At 44.3% G+C, this 23,450-nt stretch overlaps 1 protein-coding gene across 1 annotated transcript in view; it reads left to right on the top strand.

Annotated features, from left to right (window-relative positions):
• The window catches only part of NPTN (neuroplastin), a 59,077-nt gene that overhangs the window by 33,914 nt on the left and 1,713 nt on the right, over nucleotides 1–23,450 (top strand). Inside the window, exons 5-8 of the mRNA XM_086471331.1 lie at nucleotides 1,406–1,500; nucleotides 10,414–10,547; nucleotides 12,063–12,336; nucleotides 23,400–23,421. Coding sequence (XP_086327457.1) covers nucleotides 1,406–1,500; nucleotides 10,414–10,547; nucleotides 12,063–12,336; nucleotides 23,400–23,421 — 525 coding nt within the window. The remainder of the gene's footprint in view (nucleotides 1–1,405; nucleotides 1,501–10,413; nucleotides 10,548–12,062; nucleotides 12,337–23,399; nucleotides 23,422–23,450) is intronic.

A 23,450-nucleotide genomic window follows, 5' to 3' on the forward strand; every position in this document is an offset into this window, starting at 1 on the left:
GGCGAGGGCTGCATCTCTGCCAGCCGCGTCAGCAGGCACTGGCGTTCAGGGCCGCTGCGTACTTCCGAAGGGTGCTTTACCTGCCTACAGTTTAAACGCAGTTACTGCTTTGATGTCTGGTACTAAACGAGCGTTCTTTCTGTCATTAAGATAATATTTCTTTTTAACTCTGTGAAAAGTGGGTATATTATTGCTTACCTGAAAGACATATTAACTTTATAACTCACTTTAGACTTTCACCGGTGACTCTGGAACGTACATGCTGTAAACGCAGTGGAGACTTGAGTCAAAGTGTTGTGTTAAACTGAGCAGCTTTTTCCATGTGTCTAAGCAGTTTCCGTGTGTAATTAAGTTATTCTATTACAGTGCTCTTCTGCAGGGTTTCTGTTCATCTGCATGCTATTTACTTAATATGTTTTTAAAAAATTAATAACAAAAAAAAGAAAGCCAAGAAGCCTTTCAGTAAAGGGAGGGGAGGGATGGGGAGAGCTTTACCTTATTCTGTGCTGTGTAGAGAGTAAATTCTGCATTACATCATTGTATGCTTCTCTAAACTAAGATGTCTCTGTAGGGAAATACCTGAAGAACATATGTGTGGAGCTTTTAAGTCATTTGGTTTCAAAAGCTTTTTGAAGGACAGCAAAAGCTGGTGGACTTGAAGTTAGCACCATCTTGAGTGTAAATTAATCTTGATTTGTTATAATTTGGTTTGGGTTTATTGTGGGTCTGATTTTCTTCTGCCTGGCTTGCATCTGTTTTTCCCTCTACTAGTTGTTATTGCATTAGTCTTTGCTAGCTTTATGTGGCAGCAGATTCCTGTGTGGTGTCTTCCTTCAAGAGTTGACCAGCTTTTGCAGTTTTTCCACATCCAGTCTGAAGCAGAGAAAACTGTTACTGGACCAGTCTCATATCTGTTATGCAAAAAACCAAAACAGCTTACAAGATGGCAGTGGCAGCCTTGATTGTATTTGAGGTCTGTCGCTTTCTGATTGGCCATGTATGACTTTTTTTCGGTGCAGGTAGTACATACAAATCATGTTTCTCCCTCAGTGGGAGGTGATATCTGCCTGATAGGCTAGTAGCTTGAGGATGACTTGCATCAAACTAACTGTAGTGCGTAATTAACAGGTGTCGGGCTCCTTCTTTGCTTTTAAACTAAATGCAGCTTCTCCTGCTGAATTGGTACTGACTTTCCAGACTAGAGCTCACCCTTTTTCTCGGCAAATAAATCATTTATTTCAAGTAGGTACGTCTGTACAACATACCATGAATTAACAAGTAGTAACTGTGAAATTCAGTTAAAAGGTAAAAGTGGGGGGGGATTGGGAATAAACTCCTAGCCTGCTCATTTTTGGTTGCTAACACAGTACTTACCACGGCTCATGTGTTCTCTCCCTGTCTGCAGGATTTTGAAGCCCAGAGCAGAAGAGTCAGGGGAATACTTGTGCGTGTTTGTGTTTTCAAACTCTCCTATAGCCAACGCCACTATAGAAGTGAGAGGTACTCTCTTTTTTGTTTTGTTTTGTTTCCTCTCCCTGAAAGTGAAGTGCTTTCACTGCCTCTGCCATCTTGCTCAGTGTCTCTACAAGAGAGCTAACTCAAGAGGCCTTCCCTCACGAAATGGTGCCCGTGTCTGACCCTCGGTTATAATCTCAGAGAAGTCTTGCACGCAGTCGTAGCGGAAGGATCTCACAGATACAGGAATATGGCCACTGCACTTGTGGTCCGTACAGAGGGTACTAAAACATCTTCTAGGACACACTTCTGCGCTCCTTTGGTCACTCAGGACTGTCCAGCAGGATAAAGATTGCTGTAGAGTATGTCTGTGCTCATGCAAAGACAGCTGTGATTTCCTCCCTGTTTCACAGTAAATGAGGCCATCTGAATGTATTCAATGTACTTCGAATTTGTCTGTTCTGAACAGGAAAAAAGCAAGAACCAGCATCTCGGTGTGGCAGCTTGGAGCTGGTTTTTACCTGCAGAGACTATTCCAGTTGCTGGGAAAGCCTGGGTTCTGGTTGGAGCAGATGCCCTGTACCAGATTAGGGTTTTCTACTCTCATGCACTTTTTTCTGTCTTGTGCATGTTAGTAGTCTTCTGACATCTTTAGGACCCTGAAATGGGGGATAGAAACTACAAAATGTGGAAGGTTTGGACCGAGTTTTGCTGCAGTTGCTGACCAAAAGAGCAATGTTTCTGTTAGATGTACGACATCGAGGGAACAGAGAGGTGATGGTGTTTTACACGGTGTTAAACTGTGGCCACAATACAGTTTGGTCATTGAAAACCTGTGGAAATTACTGGCCTATTGCTCTGCAATAGGTGTGGTTTGCCCCTTATGTGCTGCAGTAAGACGGAATAGATGCGTTATGGCAGCTTTAAAGGAGATGAGTTCGTACAAAAATGTGTTAAAAAGTCTTGCAACCAGCCTATGCATGCCTGGGACTATACTGGTGCTTGTTTTATGAAGGTGTACTGTAAACTTGTTTGAAATCTAAGTTAGCATTACTTATCTTCCTTACATCTCCAGCTTAAATGCAGAGCTTCCTCTGCCGCTGTTTGAAAATAGCAAATGGGACGGAGGATGCTTCACGCTGTTTCTTAGCATCCCTGCACCAGTGACGCAGCCTATCCTGATCTACATTGTGATCGTTGCTGTTTAAATTAGGTACCACAGATCTGTAGCAAAAGCTGAAAGCTGACCTCTTTCCTGGGAATTTCTGGTGCCTCACTGAAGACTGCATGGTCAGATTCCTGAATCCGAAGTGAGGAAGTGGGAGTAATTCAGTAGTCTGTGTGAAATGACAAATGCACAGCATTGCCCTGAATACCGTCTTTCCTCTCTAGAGAACAGCATCCTTTGAACTGCACGAACGGTTTCCTGGGGAAGAGAAATATTGCCATATAAATAAGCATTCTGACTGATATTGTACCAAGAAAAGCTTGCTGATTTCCTGTGTTGAGTTAGAAAGTCTTTTTTCAGTGATCTTGCATAAAACAACCTATCAAAATATACCCAGTATTTAACCAAATCTGGTGCAGAAGCTGTCTCTGCAAGGAAAAAGGGAAGTCTAAAATATGTGCTCATGCAAAGGCACCACAAGTTCCTGTTGGCCTAGGATTAAAATAATTGACTGCAGCTCTAAAAATAATTCTTGCCTTGCAAGTTGAATTGTACTCCTGGTGAGCTTGTCTTCTGGGTGTTCAAGGTACACAGGTGTGGGATTTCTCTTGTTTTGGAGGGACTTTTTTGGTTTCTGCTCTTATGCTCCAATTGCTAAATCTTCTATTACTATCTTAATTAAGATCTTCAGTACTTTCTGCCTTGTCTAGGCTGTTTTGGGTGACAAACCACTTCCAGAGACAGGAAATCTAACTTTGGTAATAGATTAAGACCTTTTTCGGTTTTGTATAATCTCTCAGAAGACTTTTCAGAAATGTGGCGTAGGGCTTCTCTGCTGTCTGCTGCCAGGCAGGGCCACCAGGAGAGCTTGGCAAAGAGGTGTCTGGGGACTAGGATTTAATGTTGTAGAAAGAAAAGCCGGTGTATCTGACTGAAGTACAGCACCAAGGGCAGAGAGGGCACAACGACTAATACTACTAACAGCTTTTCACAGTATTATATATAGATACAAAGGAATGGCCATCAGTTCCAAGTTAAGGACTCCAGCCCCGCTCTTGGGAAGTATTACACCTGAGCTTGCTCGGCAGTCGCAGTTCCAGGCCTCAGTAGCCCTGTTCTCCAGCGCCTCTTTACAGCATCAGGGAGTGGCTGATGGGCCTCAAATTCCTCCTCGGCAGAGAGAAGGACCGGGGCTTGTCCAAAGTGGGAAATACCTTGTCAAGTCTTCTGCAAAGCAAATTGGAATGCATGCATACTTCTACACTGAAAAGACGCTTTCCTATCTGACTCCTGTTACTTGGAGACTTACGTAGTAACAAATTGGGACTGCATTTAAAGCGCAAGTTGGAGAACTTTGCAGTCTTCTAGCACTGTACATAAATTCATTCTGATCAGAGAGTACTCATTCGAGTTACTGCTCCTGGAAGAGCCATACAGCTGAACTTGTATGGTGTCGCACATATTTTCTTGGATGTAAATGTCTCTGAGTAATATCCATGCTAGTTGCAAAGGATACACAGGCTTTTTTTTTTTTACTTTGCAAAGGCAAGCATTCTTTGCGATTCCTGCAGTTTGGTGTAAATATTCTATGCGTTCTGCCAAAGCAGTTCTAGTTCTCAGAGCAAACAGATTTTTGATACTACTTCATGTGTGGAGATGTTTCCTAGTTGTTAATCAAGGCATACGTGAAGTATCAGTGATGCATGAATCTTATTTGACCATGCAGATGCTCCAGTTTTAATGTTTATCTGGATGTGTAGCCTGTTACAGTATTAATGATAAAGCAATCCTACACAAATCTAATTGCTAATTATATTGCAATTTTTAACTGCTGATGCACATAGAAAAGATGATTCTGAATATGAAAGTGCTTGTGGACCAAAATAGTGACTTTCTGACAACTTGTGAACAACTTTAACAAATGCCTCGCAGCAGATGTAATCTGGGATATACCAGTGCCATTTGCCTTTTATGTAATGTTGCCTATTTTCTTACTGAATCTGTACATGTGCTATGTAAGAAGATAAAAATGCAGAAACATGAGCATCGCTGTTGGAATTGCTAGGTGTGCTTGCACATTTAAAGCAGATTTTCTTGGTACAAAGAAGTCACTAGGGCAGCACTAGTATAACAGCAGTTGAAAATACTGGGGTTTAATGTCAGTGTTGGGGAATTCCAGGAATGGCCTAAGTCTGGCTTCTCTCATGCAGTCAGCTTTTGGATGAAGTGTCTGGTGGACACTTTAGGTATTCTTACTCAAATTCTTGGAGCTGTTAAGGGCATTGTGTGAGGGCAGCTCTAAGCCTGAAACAATAGGCTGAGCAAATGCTGATATTGGGAAGATTCTGCCTTGAAATATGGATCTTCTCCCACCCTTTGCTTTTGCAGTGAAGTCAGCTGGCTGAGAGCATTGCAGGTAACCAGCTCCAGATGGATGGTGTGGTTCTTCTCAGCAGGAACAGTGATGATCACTAGCCAAGATGCAGTGCACTATCTACTCCCCGTCTGGAAGGAGGCTTTTTTTAATTGCGCTGTTGCCACACGGTGGAAATACCTGCAGTGCCTTTGCTGTTGTGTTGTGATGCTGGAGCTCTGAAAACTGGAAGATTAAAAGGGAGAGAAAAAAAAAAGGCAACTCTGAAGAATTCTGCCTCTGCAATCTTTCTGCTGTTATCAGCATCTTGGGAGGAGGAAACAAGTTCGTCTTTTTGTCTTCTGATATGCCACAAACCGTTGTCTGGTGCATGCTTACAGTTCCCTCTGGCTGCCTAGAAGTAGCACAAGCATCAAGAAAGATACTGATACATGTAGCATGACTGATGGAGGGTGTCCGTTCTCTCTGCCCTGCCTTCCCATCAAAAGCTCCCTTCTTTCCGTGTGCCAGGACAGGTGGAGCTTTTTAATGCTGTTTCCCATGAGGGCTTTCTGCCATTGTCTTATCAAGGGGATTCTTCTGACTTTCCTCCTCATCCCTCGCTCATTTTGCACCTTCCTCTTCTATCCTTCCCAGTTGCTATCCATTTCCCAATAGCAAGTGCTCAGACCAGTCCCATTCGGTGCTTCCGAGACAACCAACTGCCCACTTCTGAAAAGTGCTGATTGTAGCCCCTAACTTGAGCTGAGCCAGAAGCTCTTGTTTCACGTGCAATACCTGCCCTCAGAATGTTACTCTTCTGCTTTCACCCTGGCTCTGGCCCAAGCAGCATGCTGGAAAACAAGTGGTTATTTCAGCAGACTTGGAAGATCTTGGTTTCTTGACTCCCGGCTTTTGTAAACCTCTGCTGCAGTTTCACGGTGCTGTAGCAGAAATTAAGAAATCAGGCATTCCCTTAGCACAGCTGCATCTTGGAGAGATCCTGAGCGTCACACAGAAAACGCATGTCACGTTCTCCCTTCTCGCAGTACCTTTGCTGTCTTAGCTCTCCGCCCAGGCTATAAAGGTAGATGTGGATTGGAATTATAATGCAGAAAAATAAATCTTCCAGAGACCTTTTAATAGGTCACCCATAAGACATAACAGTTTTTATGTGCGAGAATATTTTTAGGTGCTTTTGCCCTTGCTTTAATTTTCTCTGTTAATGGGAAAACTTTGAGGGGTTTTGTTAACTAGGTCACGGTTTGTAGGTGTTATGCATATTAGTCTCTTCTCCTTTTAAGTAATAATAGTAAAATATCTTGAAAACACGTGGAAATTAAGGGCTGAATACCTCCTATATAGGAAGAAAAGACATTGTATGCCCTCTAAGAAGAAAAAAAAACCACCTTCTTTTCAGGGCTGTATTAAAAGCATACCATTCGGAAAGTTGCTGCACAGTATATTTTGTCTTGTTGGGTACCTGAAACATGGAGGTCCAGTGTTCACTCTGGCATGAACTCCCTTTCTGTGGTGATTCAGTTTAAAACTATCAAAAGAATCATGCTTACCAGAAGTTGACTCTTGTGTCAAGAATGGCTAAACCTGTGTGGGGTTTTTTAGGTAGCAATTAATTTAAACTAGCCCTGCCTCTTTTTGCTCTTCCATATGCTGTTTCAAACACCTTCAGTATTTAGTTTTCCTGTTTCATAACGTAAGAGTAAACAGCTTGCTTGCTTTTATCAGGGGTGATATCTTGGTTTCATTGATGTAGGAGCTGATGTAGCATGTTGTGCCCATGTCTCCACAGCCAACTGTATCTGAACAGAGATGTGGATTCTGCTGCTTAAAAGCTGAAGTGAAATCTAAATCCTTTCTGAAGAAAACCTGCTCCATTCTGTGCTTTATCTGTTACTGGCACTGGAGCAGAATGGTGTAAGAAAAGTCTTAACTTGAAAAGCTTCGCAGGAAAACATTGCTCTGTTGCTAAATCTGTGACTGAGATCAGTTGCAGCAATACTTTAATTGTAGTTTGTACAGCGGAACACAATTAGCCAAACAGTTTGGTAGAGTTTGGATTAATGTCTCAGCCATAGCTTGAAGCTGTCTAGCATCATGCCCTGAAATATTAATATTCCATGTAGTGCTCCCCTCAGACTGCGTACAAAAATAGCCCCTGTCCTGTTAGAGCTGGAAATGGCTGCTGCTGAGCTGGCCCAGCCAGGAAAGAGCAGAATGTGTTCTTGTCACTTACGCTTTCGTTGGGATAAGCCGGTGAAGGTGTCCTCTTCATAAAGAAATATAATTATCTCTTGGCTGTAGGAGAACACTAGGTCACCCTGCAGTACAAGCTGGGGTGTCCTAGAAAGTTTTTCCTCTTTCTTTCTTTCTTTCTCAGCGGCCTTATAGAAAAAGTGGGCCAGCCGCAGAGCGCTGACTTCTGTACCCTTTTCCCCTGCAAGATTCTGCTTTGACTTGCTGGCTGCTGGTAGATGGCAGTGAAAAACGGAGTGCTGACAGATGGAGACTGTGTGGGGCTTCAGCTTTAAGCTGATGAATCCTATTTCTTCTTCTGCTAATGGGGGTAATTTGCAATCGCTTTTGACAACCCGTCAGTGCCAGTTTTGGGACCATCGCCTTGCCACCTTAAGTCTGTCTCTTGTGCTCTGCTTCTTGCTGCCCTTTCGTTTTCATCAGGTTGGATGAGATCGCTGCATGTCATCCTCAAGTAAGCAAAAACTGCAGGAGGGTCACTGGGCTTGCTTAGCTCCTGCCTGAACGAGAACTTTCCAAGCCTAGCAAGGAAGGGGTGATGCCTTTCAGTAGATCACGAGATGAAATTCACTTCTTGTTGAACCACTGTCTTTTGGGATGAATGGTGTACTCCTCTTCGAGGCTGCAGGCAGCGGTTTGAAAGGTCGCTGCAGGTGCATATTGATGCTTAGTATCCTGAAGATGTCATGCAGTGCACTCAACCCTAAAGTTGATTTATTTTCTTCTTTGAGACCTTCAGCTTGAAAACCCAATTTCCTCCCAGGTATTACTGCCCCTTGTAAGCACAGGTAGTGTGTGATCGCTTGGCGAGTATGGAGTGTTCCTTCCTTTCCAGCTCGCTTCAGTTCCTATACTGGCAACTTCTTTTTGCACAAGACCAGAGAACTGTTATGATCTGGTATCTTCATTCAGTTTGTGTTTTATGGCTCTCAAAGTATTTTCATGTTTGATGTGTAAAGATACATTTTAGGTATCAGTTTGCTAAGATAAATAAACCCTCAAGTGCCTTGTTCTTATATATCATGGTTAGGGTTAGCATCAACCTGCAATTAGTTGGCATCTGTCTAGCTTCATCCATTGGCCTTGCAATATGATCTTGTATGTTGAACGTTGTTGGCAAAGCTGTTGTTTGCCTGCATGGATACTTACAGGCTTTGATCAAGTACTTCCTTTGCCTTCTTCCTTATGAGGTGATACAATCGTAGTATTTTTCTTAGGTAATGAGGTCTTTTTCAGCTCCCTGCTGAAAAGATGTTTACTTAAAAGTCAGGAAAAGAGAACATGCTTAACATACTAAAATATTTTAAAATGGCATAACTTCCTTAAGGGTTCCACTGGAAGTCCTGTTTGTAATTTCTGGTAGGCAATGTCTCTGCTAAGGAACTAGCCTCTGCATCCTCTGCAGCAACGTCCAGCGTGGAAGATCTGGTCAGCGCATACCGGCAGCTCTGGTTGTTCCTGAGCTGGGGCAAGTCATGCCTTAGAAATGCAACTAACAGTTAATAATTCTGTAAGCAGCAAGTGCACGTTTCTTTACATGGCAAATGGTCAGAACTTCTGCAAAGCTCACGGGTGTGTTGGAAACCCTCTTTGAATTTACATAGGTGTTTTGAGAAAAGCCTGGGTTGATCAGCCTCTCCTGATCTTGTCTTTTCAGGTAAATGCGCACATACTAAGGAACGCTGTAGCTTAAATATTGTTACAACCATAATTTTTCTGTTGTTCAGAAGCTTATTTTAAATCTTCCTCTAACAACATTACCAATCAGCTGCATTACTGCATGAAAAGAACCTTGCAGAAGTAAGGCATGGGATACTTTCTGCATTTGAAAAGCCCTTGCTTTTGAAATATGATAATTCCTTCAGCGCTTTAAACTTGCCGAACATTCTCGCAAAGAGTTGTGATGTAAGTTTGGGGAAGAGCAGGTTCATCTGATGCTGTCCGGTTGCACGAGATGTTTTGCTTGGCTTTTTGTTCACAGTGACTGATCAGAACTGTGAAATTTGCTTAATTCTTTTAGCTTGCAGCTGCAGATGAGCTGTCACAAGTGTGTGCTCCCTCTCTCTACCTGTATGTAGGAGTTGCTAGCGGTAAAGGGATCTCTCCTTGAATTAGAGCCCTGAATTCCAGTGTCTGGGGGTCTTTTCCTGGAGCACTCAGATTGTACTTTGCTGGATTAACAGATCAGTGTTCTGCGATCACACAGCAGGCCACGTGTGACATAATTAGCAAGCTAGAAAGCGAATGGGCTTTAAAGGTGGTCACTGCGGCACCAAAGCCATCTGCTTAAGCGAAGGTTCAGCTCAGGCAGTCCATTGATCCATCGTAATCTCTCGTGAGGCATTAGGCTGCAACGGGCTGCCGTGACAAATGTGGCAAACAGCAGTGATTTATAGATATTTACAGTTATTTATAGATAAATTAGTTCAGAAGACCTTCTGCTGATACTCAGGGCTGTGTTTTGCTTGTGGTTGCCCAGCGTTACCTGCAACCCTCCTTAGAGTTTATGTATTTCTGGATAGGCTAAACGAAACGATTCTGTGTTGGAGGGATTTTGGCGTCTGCTGCTTTACAGGTACCCAGCGGTACCCAGGCGTAGTGTTGCTGTAAGGTGTAGCAAGTCACAGCATGTCTGTGGACTGAATCTAAAATCTTGCTGCAGGGAAGAATACCTTGATTCAGCTTTCAGAAATTCATGTTAAGACACTATCAGTTCAGAGTCCTGACATGATGGGCAAGTTGTAACCAGAATCTCTGGCAGCTCTGTTTCAAAGCTGAAGGTACTGCAGAGCCGCAGGGACCTCCTGAGCGGTGGGGAGGCAGACGTGGATGTTTCTCAGTTGCCTCCACTGGGGAATGGCTGGGCCGTTTTAGTTTTGTAGGTTTTTGGTAGATAACTCAACTTTGATGTTGAGATTTCTCCCTTGTCTGTCAATCTGTCTGGCGAACCAAGCCTGAAGGACACTCTTGCAGATCTTCAGTCGAGGTGCTGCTTGGAGAGGCATGGGAATCACAATTTTTCTTCTGTAAGATAGGCTCAGTGTGGGAAAGGAACAGCTTCCAGGGAACTTGCCACTTATTTTCTGTTCAGATTCTCAGAGCTTGAAATAACTCTATTTAACAAAGAGCTTGTAAACACAGAGGTTTTTCTTTTGTTTCGTAGCTACTCCTGACATCACTGGCCACAAGCGAAGTGAAAACAAAAATGAGGGGCAGGAGGCACTCATGTACTGCAAGTCTGTGGGCTTCCCACATCCCGAGTGGGTGTGGCGCAAGAAGGTCAATGGAGTATTTGAGGTAAGAAAACTGTCAGGCACACATTAACCTGCCAAAACCCCCAGTACAAAAGGAAACGAGCACCTTGGGTTTAGGGGTATATTGTTTAGGGTGCCTTATAACCCCTTGAAATGCAGTTCCTCAGAAGTCCGATACGTTAGTGAGTGACACTGAGATTTGTCGGCAGTGGTGAGAATAACATGGGTATTTCTGTGTCTCTTGTGTGAACAGAGTTGCTCATCGCATTGCTGCTGGGCAGAGTTATGAACTGTCCAGAGAGATATGGTGTTCAGGGTATCTGCCACAAATTGCAAGACGTGAGTTATGAAATGTGATTTAAAAATGCGCTTGGTTATAAATTTCTCAAGCTGTTTTCCAGTTTTACTGGTTGAACTCACAAGACTTAATATGAGGATGCGGCAGAGGTACCTATTAGTGTTTAAGTGATCGTATTTTCTCTGAGTAGCCACTGATCTAGCGAGCGAGAAAATTTGACCAGCAATTGGAATAGCAGAAGAGAAGCTGGAAGTTGCCGAATCCTTTAGCCCGCCTGTTCTTATGTTGCTGTGTGATCTGCCAGAGAGGTAGCAGTTTGATTGGTAGATGCAGAGAAAATGTTAAGCAAATAACAGCATGGGTTGATTCTTCACTGTTAAGTGTGAGCTTAAATTTCTGTGGGACAGTGCCGTGTGAGCGACTTACCAAGCAGTGTGTAGATTTCCCTTCACACTGTCCTTCTGGTAAAGTTCTTTGATTAATTCATTCCAGATTAGCTTTCAGGAAGATCCAACATCCATACTTTGTTGAAGGTTTCCCCCTTTTTGATTCTTTAAATGTAAGCAACTCTGGAAGTGTCTTTTTCAAATGTAGAAAGAATATGGTGCCTTAAATACCAACTTCTCTAAATGTTCCTGGAGTCAGTGGTTTAGGCTTCCCTGACCACAAACCTGTGAGCAGTGCATGTTTCTTTTAAAAACGTAAGAAAGGCCAAATTTTCTTAGGGCTGTCATACCTTAGATAGTTAGGAAATGCTCTCTAATATGGTGTAGAATAATCTCAACTGGCACTGCTTTTTGTTTTTTCCCCTCTACATCAAAATTGTTTTGTCCCCCGCTAGGGAATGTGTCCTCTCTTCTGTTACTTGCCTCGTCTGTTGAGGTCGACCTGTTTCATCTTATTGCTGTTAACTGGTGAATGGAGTAAGGGTTTCTCTTGAAGCAAAAGGCTGAGAACACAACATGGTAGTTTACGTGATCACAACCGCTGGCATTTCATGGCTGACACTGTTAAAAGTAGGATGAAAATGCAGGTTGTCAGTTAAGCTGGCATTTTTTGTTGCTGTATTGAAGCACAGTTCACCTCAGTGAGAGATACAGAATAAATACTAGTAGCGGGCTTTTCTGTTGTGTTAAGGAACCAGCGTCGCTGCAAGGATCCCTCAAATCTCTTCTAATTTCCGTGACCCAGAAATGAAAAGGCACCAGACCTTAATAAAGCTCTTGCTCTTTTCCTCTTCCACTTTTCTCCTTCTGTCAGGACATCAACAATTCCTCTGGCAGATTCTTTATTTCAAATAAAGACAACTACACCGAGCTCAGCATCACAAACCTACAGATAAATGAGGATCCTGGCGAGTACCAATGCAATGCGACCAACCAGGTCGGCTCTGTCTCAGTCACAACCATCCTCCGTGTCCGCAGCCACTTGGCTCCTCTCTGGCCCTTTTTGGGGATCTTGGCAGAAATCGTTATCCTCGTTGTCATCATAGTTGTTTATGAGAAAAGGAAGCGGCCGGATGAAGTCCCAGACGGTAAGGGTGCTCAAAGCCACTTGTGAAGAGAAAAGGAGGGGAAAAAAAAAGGAAGGGGGGGTGGGGTGGGTGGGGGGCGAAGCAAAGCTGTGGAAGCAGAACGAAGTGGGGCTTTGTGGCAGGAAGGATCAGCAGCCCAGTTCGTTCAGCTCTGAGCTCTTTGCTTTCTCATCTGTTCCCTCTCTGAACATTAAGCCCAGCAAGCGGAGAGGGTCCAAGTGCTGTGCGAAGTCCTAACGCTGGATTTCCCAAAGAGCTCAGGCTATGGGGTGGGAGGGCGGTTATTTCAGTATCTTTAAAGCTTTTGTTGCACAAAGGGTCTAGTGCTCCCCTCTCTTTCCTGCTGTAGTAGCCCTGAGAAATCCTGCACGTCAGCCCTAAGGAGCGTAGAGCAGCACAGGGGGAGAGCTGGAAACACTCTAATCCGTGGTGGCACTCCCTCTTCCGTGTGGCATCTGGATTGGACACTGGGCAGGTTTTGTAAGGAAACTTTACACTTAAAGGGACTGGGACCGCAGAGATGCTTCAAAAATAAAACATGTGTTCAGTGTTAAAAGAGTGGGGGTAGGGCTCTTATTTTGGTGTGTAACTGAATTTGTATTTAAGGAATGCTCTGGAAACTGTATCTAATTGTAACAGCCACTGAGTTATGTTTTCTAAAGATTACGTTTTTATTACCAGGTTTGGTGGTAGTGCTAATTAGTTAAACTGTGTTTGGTACACAAAAAAAGTAGTAACTGTTTCATCTTTGAGCTTCTTCTGCATACCTTCTTTAAAAGATGGGAGAAGGGGCAGTTTGAGGCTAAAATGAGTATTGGAAAGAACCACATCAAGAAACAGGGTTTAATGTGACACCTAGTTGCTTACTACAGTGTTTATTCAGAAAACCTATTGAATGAATCTTGTGAGCAGCGGCTGGTGTGCTGCGTATGTAGGAACACGACGTGTCCAAGTAGTGGAGCGGGTGCTTCAGAGTACGTGGAGGGCAACATGCTGAATCAGTACGGGAAGCGCTGAACCGTTAGTGTCTTCCTGGGTTGGACGAGCCCTCTAGCACGGTAGATGACTTCCAAAGGCAGCTGTGTTGTAGCTTGTGCAGCAACAACTTGTTGTTGAGCTGCATAAGGGCCTGCTAACAACGCAGCGAGACGTTTGCCTTTTGGGATGAAAATAGAGGTGCTGAAACAGTGATCCGCTTGTGAAGTCTGAGCGAAACCAGCTTCACCGTTCCTGAGCTGTTCAGAGAATGAAAAAACCCACCATCTTACAAAAAAGATAATAAATGTTAATACTTTGAGAATGGCTGAGGCTTGGATCACTTCGGTAGCAGATCAGAACTGTCTTGAGTAGTGCATACCTAGAGGAAACTAGCTTTTGATCTTAACCACTTGAGTAGCACTTACTAACTCCTCCTAGAGCATGCATTGAGATGGGCCTAGGTGTGTATCCAGCAAAACTTAAACTGTGTAGTGCATGTTCCTCTGCATAACTAACAGCTTCACAGTTGCTCAGGGGTTTGTACTGCCAGCAGTTTGGCCTCAAAGTGACTCTCAACCAGCCCAGAAAACTTTGAAAAAGGCGGTTCAAATGTTCTCTTGCACGTCTTCCATATTGCTATGCCATGTTGGCCTAACTTTGATGTTGGGATGGCCAGGGAGAATCTCACCTCTCTGTGGCTGTTCGTAGTTCCTTGCATTTCAGAATCTTATTTGGTCAAGTTTCACAAGGACCAAAACAAGATACCAGATTGTAATTTCATATGTAAATATCCATTGCAAGCAGCCTCAAATGGACTTAACCCAATAGAAGTTGGCTTTGACTTGACCAGATCAATGACCAGGCAATGCCACCACCATGTTAGTGCGATTAAGCACACGTTGGAGGTGAAGAGTTTACTACCTGTTTGTTTCAAAAGCTGAAGTTTTCCCGGCTGGTGTGGCTGCTTTTCAGATGCCTGAGGGATCCAGGCTCATCATCTCGGACAGAGGCGTCCAAGATGATGAGCCACATAACTGAGGTTACTAAATGTGCTTGCTCGGTCTGCTGTTATTTTAGAGGCAGCTAAGCTTGAGTCCTGGAGAGTGATGCACCTTTGTGGTGGCCAAACATTTTCTCTGTCCACTTCCCTGGAGGACAAAATGCAATACTGAATATCACAGTCAATATCTGTGTATTAGGTTTGCCTGGATGAAGGGACGCAATCGGCATAACATCTTCTCATCTAAAGGCCGACTTGAGTCTTACATTCCCTTGGATACTTTTGCATTTTCTGTAATGACATTTGAAGCTTTCTATGATATTGTGGTGGGAAACACCCTATAAGCAGGGGCATTTTACAAATGCATATGTGAGAAATCGTTGATAGTCTGCCGATTTCCACACTTGGATGTTTTATTCTTAATTTTGTTGTTTTAAATACATTGTTATGAAATGCCAAAGTTAATGTTTTAATGCAATGGCGTGCTTATCATTTGGAATTTAAACTCTCTCCTTCCAAAATCGTACATCCGCCTCCGCATGCTGCAGTGAGCTGTAGCGGGTAACATCAGTGAGCCTCTAGCTGAGCCAGCAACTCATGCAGATATTAGTCTATAAACACTGTGTTACTTATAAATATTATTTGGCAACAGCCGTAATGTCTCTTCACTATCAGCTGGTTTTCCAAATTATTTTTTAGACTTGGTTTTCATGTGTTAAGCTTGAAGGGCAAGGGTTGTGGTGGTGCTGCCAGATCTTCATGTGAAGCTGCTGCAGCAGTAACGATTGAGCTGTTAATGCCCCCTTGCTCACAGGGGAGAAAACTGGTAGCCTCATCAGCAGAGTAACCTCCCTGGTGGCCCTTCTTGAGGGGACACGAAGTTTGTCCTTGGACCAAATTTTTCCTTAGACACTGAGATTCTTTCATATTCCCCACCATCCCCCAGCTCTCCATCCAGCCATGGCAGAATGTCTCTGGACCTTCCTTAGTCACTGGATTTCTCTGATGTTCTTCCTTTGCTCTGGAGTAGCAGGTAGAAGCAGCCAAAAAACCCCAGCCACGTTTGAGGATGGATGGCCGTTTTGCATCTTGCTTTGGACCACTTCCTAGGGGATCGTTATCATTCGGCTTGGCACGTCCTCCTGCTGTAGGCTGGCTGTTCCTGCAGATAAGGTGTCTGCTACCAGTAAACAGCCGAAACGGTGGAGTGCAAGCTCTGTACCTGTAGTCTCGCCCCTCTGCAATGCTTCAGGGTGGCCCATGGGGTGCCATAGATCCCCCCCTTAGGGAGAGATGTCTCCCATGTTCAGTGAGGCTTTAGTTTTTCCCTTGAGAATCCTCTGATGTGCTGGCTAATGTCTGTCCTGTTGAGAGGATCACGGGAGTGAGGATTTTTGCATAGACCTAGTGCAAAGGTGACTTATTCAGGACACTTTAAGGATTTCTTAAAAAGTTTTGGAGAAAAACAGTGATGCTAGACATGGTAACATCCCCTGTATACAGAAAAAACACAGCTTTTCTGGAGCTGAAGGAACTGTTAAATCGACAATCTAGAAGTACACCTGCAGCCTGTGCAGAGACTGACTGATAACAGTGTGGGATGAAATGCAGTTGAGCTGCGTTTATCTTGGGTCTTGCTGGAAGATGCTGGTGCCCACGCTGAGCTCTTGCCTCATGCGGTACCCAGGTGACGTCGTTTCAAGGGCTGGCTTAGTTAAGCCTACACACAGAATCACAGAACGTTAGGGGTTGGAAGGGACCTTGAAGGATCATCTAGTCCAACCCCCCTGCCAGAGCAGGACCACCTGGAGTAGGTCACACAGGAATGTGTCCAGGTGGGTTTTGAATGTCTGCAGAGAAGGAGACTCCACCACCTCTCTGGGCAGCCTCTTCCAGGGCTCTGTCACCCTCACAAGGAAAAACTTTTTCACTAGGTTAATGTGGAACCTCCTGTGCTCCAGCTTGTACCCGTTGCCCCTTGTCCTGTCATTGGCCACCACTGAGAAGAGCCCAGCTCCATCCTCCTGACACTTGCCCTTTACGTATTTATAAACATTGATAAGGTCACCCCTCAGCCTCCTCTTCTCCAAGCTAAAGAGACCCAGCTCCCTCAGCCTTCCGTCAATAAGGGAGATGTTCCACTCCCTTCATCATCTCTGTGGCTCTGTGTTGGACTCTTTCCAGCAGTTCCCTGTCCTTCTTGAACTGAGGGGCCGAGAACTGGACACACTATTCCAGATGGGGTCTCACCAGGGCAGAGTAGAGGGGGAGGAGAACCTCTCTCAACCTACTGACCACACCCCTTCTAATACACCCTAGGATGTCATTGGCCTTCTTGGCACCAGGGCCCATGGCTGGCTCATGGTCATCTGCTGTCCACCGGGACCCCCAGGTCCCTTTCCCCTACACTGCTCTCTAACAGCGCAGTCCCCAACCTATACTGGTCTGTGGGGTTGTTCTTTCCCAGATGCAAGACTCTACACTTGCCCTTGCTGTATTTTATTAAATTCCTCCCGGCCCAGCTCTTCTGGGCCTGCCCAGGTCTCTCTGAACGGCAGCACAGCCTGCTGGGGTGTCAGCCACTCCTCCCGGTTTTGTGCCATCAGCAAACAAATGTGCTGACGGTGCACTGTTCCCTCATCCAGGTCACTGATGAATATATTGACTAGTACTGGTCCTAGTACCGACCCCTGGGGGTCTCCACTAGATACAAGTCACAGGCAGCCCCTCGGGTGTGCTGTGTTCATCCTTGGACAAAACTAGCCTTAGCTGAAAGCTGGAGCAGGGTTGCTCCAGACTCCACTAGTAACAGGCACATCAAGTCCTTTTACCTTCTCAGCTGTACTAGCCTGCCTTCGCCGAAGTGCCGCCTTCCAGAAACTGCTCAGCTTGCTGCTCTTTTTTGAGAACTGTACTGAGCTATTTAGTATTTCCACATCTCCAGAGAATCCTCCACTTCATTGTAGCCTAAGGTAGTGAGACAGCAGATCCTGAGGGTCCCCCTGCTCCACCCTGACCAAAGAAGAACTGGTTTCAGAGGAATATGCTGCTTTTCAGGCAAACCTCAGAAGTATATAACCCTTTGACATACCAGATCAGTAATTTCAGTGTTTGTATTTGCAGTGCACTTGCATACACACAAGGATATTTGTAAGAACTTGATAGAAAAGGGAGTGGCCTTACAGCTGCATCAGCCTACAAAGAATAAGCAAGGCTTGAGGGCTGGGCCTTTTTGGCGTGTAAACAAAGCAGTGCCAAAAAAGACTTCTGATAGCTGATGCTGAACAGAAGCACCCAGTTGCTAGGGGGGAATGTGACTGTTTGGAGAGAAACATTCTCTCTGTCGTGGAAGGTGTCTGGGATGCTTTCCAGAGCGCTTGGGAACTCTACCTGGCCAGCCAAAATAAAGCCAATTGAATTAATTTCCTTTCTGTCATCTCCACGTTCCACAGGCTAAAAATTACCTGTCTTAGCGTGCCAACTACCTCATCTCTTGGCGGATGGGTAGAGTGACAGATACCTGGTTAGATTTGGAGCGGTTCCTCTCAATTTACTGTTTAGCTGCAGAGTGAGGCTGCCTGGGTTTCAGAGTTTGGGAGACAAAGGGCTGTGTGTTACAAGGCACTTCCCCAATGTATTCGCTGGCCTTACGAAAGGTGTTACCTCCATCTAGAAGCGTTGCCATGCTGGAAGAGCGAGGACACCCCTTTAACTTTGGCATTTCCTGACTGCAGGTTTTTTTGCATGGACCTTGCTTTTTGTGTTTAGTCAAATTGCTTTTTGTGCCACAGAACAGGGCTGCTCAGGAGCTCCTTTGGTAGTAGTTCCTCCTTCGCATAATTCAGATTTGTGAGGTTTGTGTTGGTGTTTTTTTTTTTTCCTGCTGCTGTATAGCAGAAAAAGGAACTTTGCACGTGTGAAATCTGTATTTCCACCAGAAATGGTGCAGGGATGGCATTAGCAGATGCCCAGTGCGGGTTCTTGCTGTCATCCCTGGGGATTAGGGACATTCTCGTCCCTCCTGGGAGGGGGTGTGACTGCAGGGAGTACCCTCAGTAACCTGCCTGCAGGTGCCAGCCCCCTTGCATCCAAATTATGTGCTGGAAGGAGGAAGGGAGTGTGGATTGCACTTGAATTTCTGTATCCTTTCAAAATGAGTTTTGACTTGCTTTACACGTGCTAAAGCAACACGCAGATCACGTACCTTTCTCAGAGAGCAGCTAGGCTTTGGAAAGTCAAGAGTGGCTGCGTAACATGCAGCTTCCAGTGGCTTGTGGTGAGGAAAGCTGCATGAACATGGCATGTCGAGGCCAGAGTCGCTGGCACATTGCTGCATGTATGATGGGAAACGGCTTCAGCAGGGGACTGCTGATGCATTTTGCTCAGAATGCAAGTTGCTTGGCCTTCCCTGGACAATAAAAGGAAGCAAACAGCTGTTTATTCCTCTGTGGTATAGCTTGAGCTGCTTCTTTTTGATAGACATAGCGATCAGCCATTGTGACCTGAATGTAGTATATCAAAGATTCCTAAAGAATCTGTTGTTGTTGGATCAAATAGCCTAAAGTTAGCAAAGATGCTGTTTTAAAAGGTGTGTTCTGGGGTAAGTAGAAAGTAAAAACTTCTTAGCTACATTCCCCTGTAGGAATGTAAACAGTTTTTACTTCAAAATCCATATTCTACATGACCTTTAGCTCAAAGCCGTGAGGTGACTGGGTTATAACCTGTCCTTTTTCATTCTTCCCTTCTCATTTCTCAGCTTAATACAAAGACTTTCCATAAATGTTTTTCTGCTCCGGCTCTGTAGAAGCTCCATCCATATCCCCTCATTCTTTCTAATACTTTTTTTTTTTTCTTGACTTTCCCCGTTCCTGCTATTACTGTAAGTAATTTAAAGAACAAAATGTTTTCACTGAAACGGTTTACCTTGTAACAAGTTAATTTTGGGGTTTTTTTTCCCTATTACCCTTTCTCTCCTACGCTTAAAATCCATCAAGGGGAGAAAATTGTCAGACAGGCACATTGCGAGACTGCGTAGCTGTCAATTATACCTAACGGCAAGCATCGGTGTATCACAGTGGTAATCGAATAGCCTGGCTCCTCTGGGCCTTTATATACTAGTTTGTTAGCTGCTATTACAGGAGCAGAATTCCTCCGGTCTGATGCGAGTCATCTTGGCCAGAGAGTCTCTGTTGCCGATACGCGTGTGCCTTCGTTCCATTTTGGAGCAACACTTTATTTTTATTGTTTTGCTCTACGGAGCAAGACAAGTGTCTCCATCCGCCTCTTCTTCCGCCTCCCTCCAAAATATTCCTGTGAATGGAGCCAAAGAGAAGAGCATCGCTCTGAACCCGACGTGCGTCGTGGTGTAAATGCCGTACGCAAAGCCCTCCGTGGTGACTGCGCGTTGTGACACTGGTGTCCCTGCAAACAGCTGCCTTGTGAGAAAGCGCCACGGTCCTGCGTGGCTGTGGGCTGCTTTGAGTGCTCGATGTGGAGCCTTCCGAATCTTCTACGAGTTAACTGAAAAACTTCTATAAAAAAAAAAAAAAACAACAAAACCTTAATTTTTCCAACTTGGACAAAAGCATCTAAATTCTTATTAATGTTCTTCTCAAAAGTTTTTAAGGCACAGTTGAATTCTCTCCTCCCAGAAAGCACCATCTTAAGCTCGCTTTTAGATGTGAAAATACCCTGGCAGTCTCCGTGATAGTCCCAACAAATTGCTTTGCAGACCGTAGAAGCTGTATTGTAACACAGGAGCCCGAAGCTGCCGCAGATGCTGGCTTTTCCTTTTGAGCATTTGAACAGAAATTGAACATAAGTTTCATTTTAATACTGCTCCAGTTCACTACTCATCTGTGAAGGCAGGTCTGAGCATTGCCGTGCCCAGTGTAAGAACTGTTGCTGAAGCTGCTGCTCTCCACTCCTCTCTGTGTGGATTTCTTTGCAAGTTTTAATGCACAAGCAGAAACGTAGAGTCCCTTCAGGTGCAAAAACTGGAATCTTAATGCTCGAAGCACCTGTTAGTGTTTCCTCATTTTTAACTTACACACTCATAAAAGGCTACACAAGATTAATTTGATACTAAAAATAAATACTGTAGCTTTCCAAAGGAGGTAAAAGACTGAGTAACATCTAAAATGCCTTCTAAATTAAGGCTGAAAGTAAGGGGGGGGCCCAAAACCACAGCCCCCTTCTCAGACTGCCGCAGTGTGAGTTACATTCCCAGACAGTTAATACAAGTGGAGGAGCTAAAGCAAATCTAGTTGTCATCACCTTGCAATTTTAATGTCCAGATAGTTCTGCCTGGAAGGATTGATTACACGTGTTACACGATGCGCTAAAGACAGCAGCAATTCTAACCTTTCTGTTCAGAAATGTGCTGTTTTGGGGCAACACTGAGCAGATAATCACGATACCCACAAGAAAGGCGTGGCTGGTTGGGTTGGTTTTTTACTCTCGTGTTATGTAAACAGTGGGGTTTTGGAGTCTGCAGATCCCCTCTAAATTCAAAAGGAAATCCCTGCAAAAGGAGGGGGTCAGTGTGGTCAATTGTAAAATGGCAGCTCACCTGGCAGCATTTCAGGAGCCCCATGGGTGCAGAATGGAATGAAGCAGCATACTGGGAGATGTTCTCTATGGCCATAGGTGTTACGTACTATTCAAGACAATCAGTTACTAGAGCAGGTCTTCTGGCTTAAAGGATTTGAGTTATATTGATATTTGTCGGTTACTATGACTTCTTTTTTTTTTTTTTTTTTCCCCCCCTTCAATTGCATCATACCCTTAAAAAAATGGTGGTAAGTGAGAGATCTGCATGCTTTGGAGTTTGTTTAATCTCCGCTTCAGTCTATACAATGCACAAGTCATAATGTTAACACTTTTTCTTAAAACTTCTTCATTCACGTTCACAACTAATTTGGATCTGAGTTTGCTGTTTTTAATCTTTATTTAGTCTAATTTTGTACTTATTTTTCTGTTGTTCTGTTGCCCCCTGATTTCGCTAAGGTTTCGGTCTTTGTCTGTACTGTACTGGGGATGCTTTTCCAGCAGTTAAATGGCTGACGAGGATAGTAACACACAGAGAGATTTTCCTCGGTCTTATTTTTATCTCCGTTCAGGTTATAGATGGGGAAAGGGACGAGTGGTGGTGATCCACCAGATAATCTTTAGTATTCTCGTAGGCATTTTTGTTGGATCTTTGGTAGGAAAACACCCGATGGCAGCCTTTATAAATGTGACACTTCTTTTTTTTTTTTTTCTTTTTTTTTAAAAAACACACAAACCTACTTAGGTGAAATAGGCATCTGAATATTTTCACAGAGAAAGAAAAATGGTTATTTTATAGCGAGAGAGAGCTTGTATCTTAACGGTGCAGTTCGATACTTCTGAAGTCCAGCCAAACAAACTCTCAAAGACGTCGATGATGCTTGTTAGAAAGCTGAGATACCCGAGTCTTTAAGCAGGACGGCATCGGTAGCAGCCCTGATCCAGGAGTCGGGGAAACCAGGGGCTCGCGGTCTGTCCGAGGCTCTTCCCAGCCAGCGTGCAGGGTGCAGAGCGCAGCCTGCTTGAAGATCTTTTGTGAATCGAAAGATGCTTGTGGAAGGAAGTCCTAGATTTACTCTACTGTGCTTTGTGTTCCAGTACCTGATGTGTCTCTGTATATCTCCACTGTATATACAACAGCACATTGATGTCTGGTTGTCCTTACTAGTCCTAGTTCTCTCTGTACCTTGTCCGATAGTGTACTGTTGCTGGTAGTGGACTTCTGTGGACACTGGTGTGTCGCTAGTATGTTATTTTGGCTGTAAAGCTCTTGGTTTGTGGTTAGTTCTTTATTTTTTTGAAATATTTTTTTGTTCCGGTCACTGTCTGTGCTAGCGGTGGCTTTGCCTATCCGTTGCCTTGAAGGTACAGGTGGAGTAATGTCCCCTTTGACCGACATTACTCCTAGCGTGTGCTCATGCGGATGCCTACACTGTTAAGACTGTAATTTCCATAACTGCTTCATGTGCACTAAGCACCCTTGTGGAATCCTGCTGAGAGTTTCTTAAAGACTTCAGTGAAAAATCCCTCAAGCACGAGGTGGGAACGGCAACTGTTGAGTGCCAAAAACAGCAGGTCCTGAATTGGTCCCGCCAAAATACTTCTGCAGGAGCGTTAACTTTCCAGCTTTATTTTTGTGCTACTGTTTATATGCGCTTCTGTCGTCTGTACTGCAGCTTAGGAGCAAAATAAGGTGTCATCATCCAAAAAAACGTTCAATTGGTCATGAAAGAGCTAATGCGAAACATTACTCATTGGCAGATTTTTTTTCCAATTCGTAAAAGAGAATAGTTTTGCCGAGAGACACAGGCAGAACAATGCTGTCAGTCTTCTGTAGCTGAAGTCTGTTGTGTCTGGAGGTATTGAACACCCCCAGCCTTCCCTGGTGTGTGGAGCCCTGTGCTCTGTCGGGACGCACGCCCAGTGCTGCTGCGGCCCGAGGACTACGCTTGGGTACTTGAATCAAGTGTTGCACCTTCAGCCTCCTCCTAACCTGGTCCGTTCTAATTAGGCACTGAGAAAAATGGAGTATGTCAAGGTTGTATCATCCATGGGGGAAGATGAGCGTTCGGTGTATATACCCTGTGGTGTATATACCAGTCATTACCCACCAGCAGTTGAAGAATGGCTTAAAAAAAAAATAAAATTAAATCAATGCAAGAAAACAACCAGCAGGATTTTACAACTGAAACGTTGGTTTGTCTTCTCATCTATTTTTTATGAGATTGAACCACTGGAACTTGGGGACAAGATAAGTCTGACCATATTGCAACAATCTGTCCGCTACAGTTGCAGTTCTTCATGACAAGCATTCCAAGTGTTAACTAAAACCATTGAAGCAACATACCTGCCATTAAAACCTGAACCCAGAAAAATAACTCCATGAATCTTTGCACTCCCGAGTGGAATGGCCTTTGATGCTGTAGATAGATCGGTTTGCTGCTCGCAGCTCCACCGGTGCGCGGGGCACAGGCTGACTCTCTTTTTCTTTCCTTTCCTTGTCTTTCCCTGGATTGCATCGGGATTCTCGCTGCAGATGATGAACCAGCTGGGCCAATGTAAGTGCATTTTAAGAAGAAAATGCTTA

The sequence above is a fragment of the Leptosomus discolor genome, chromosome 11 (genome assembly GCF_034619465.1).
Source record: "Leptosomus discolor isolate bLepDis1 chromosome 11, bLepDis1.hap2, whole genome shotgun sequence".
Taxonomy (NCBI): domain Eukaryota; kingdom Metazoa; phylum Chordata; class Aves; order Leptosomiformes; family Leptosomidae; genus Leptosomus; species Leptosomus discolor.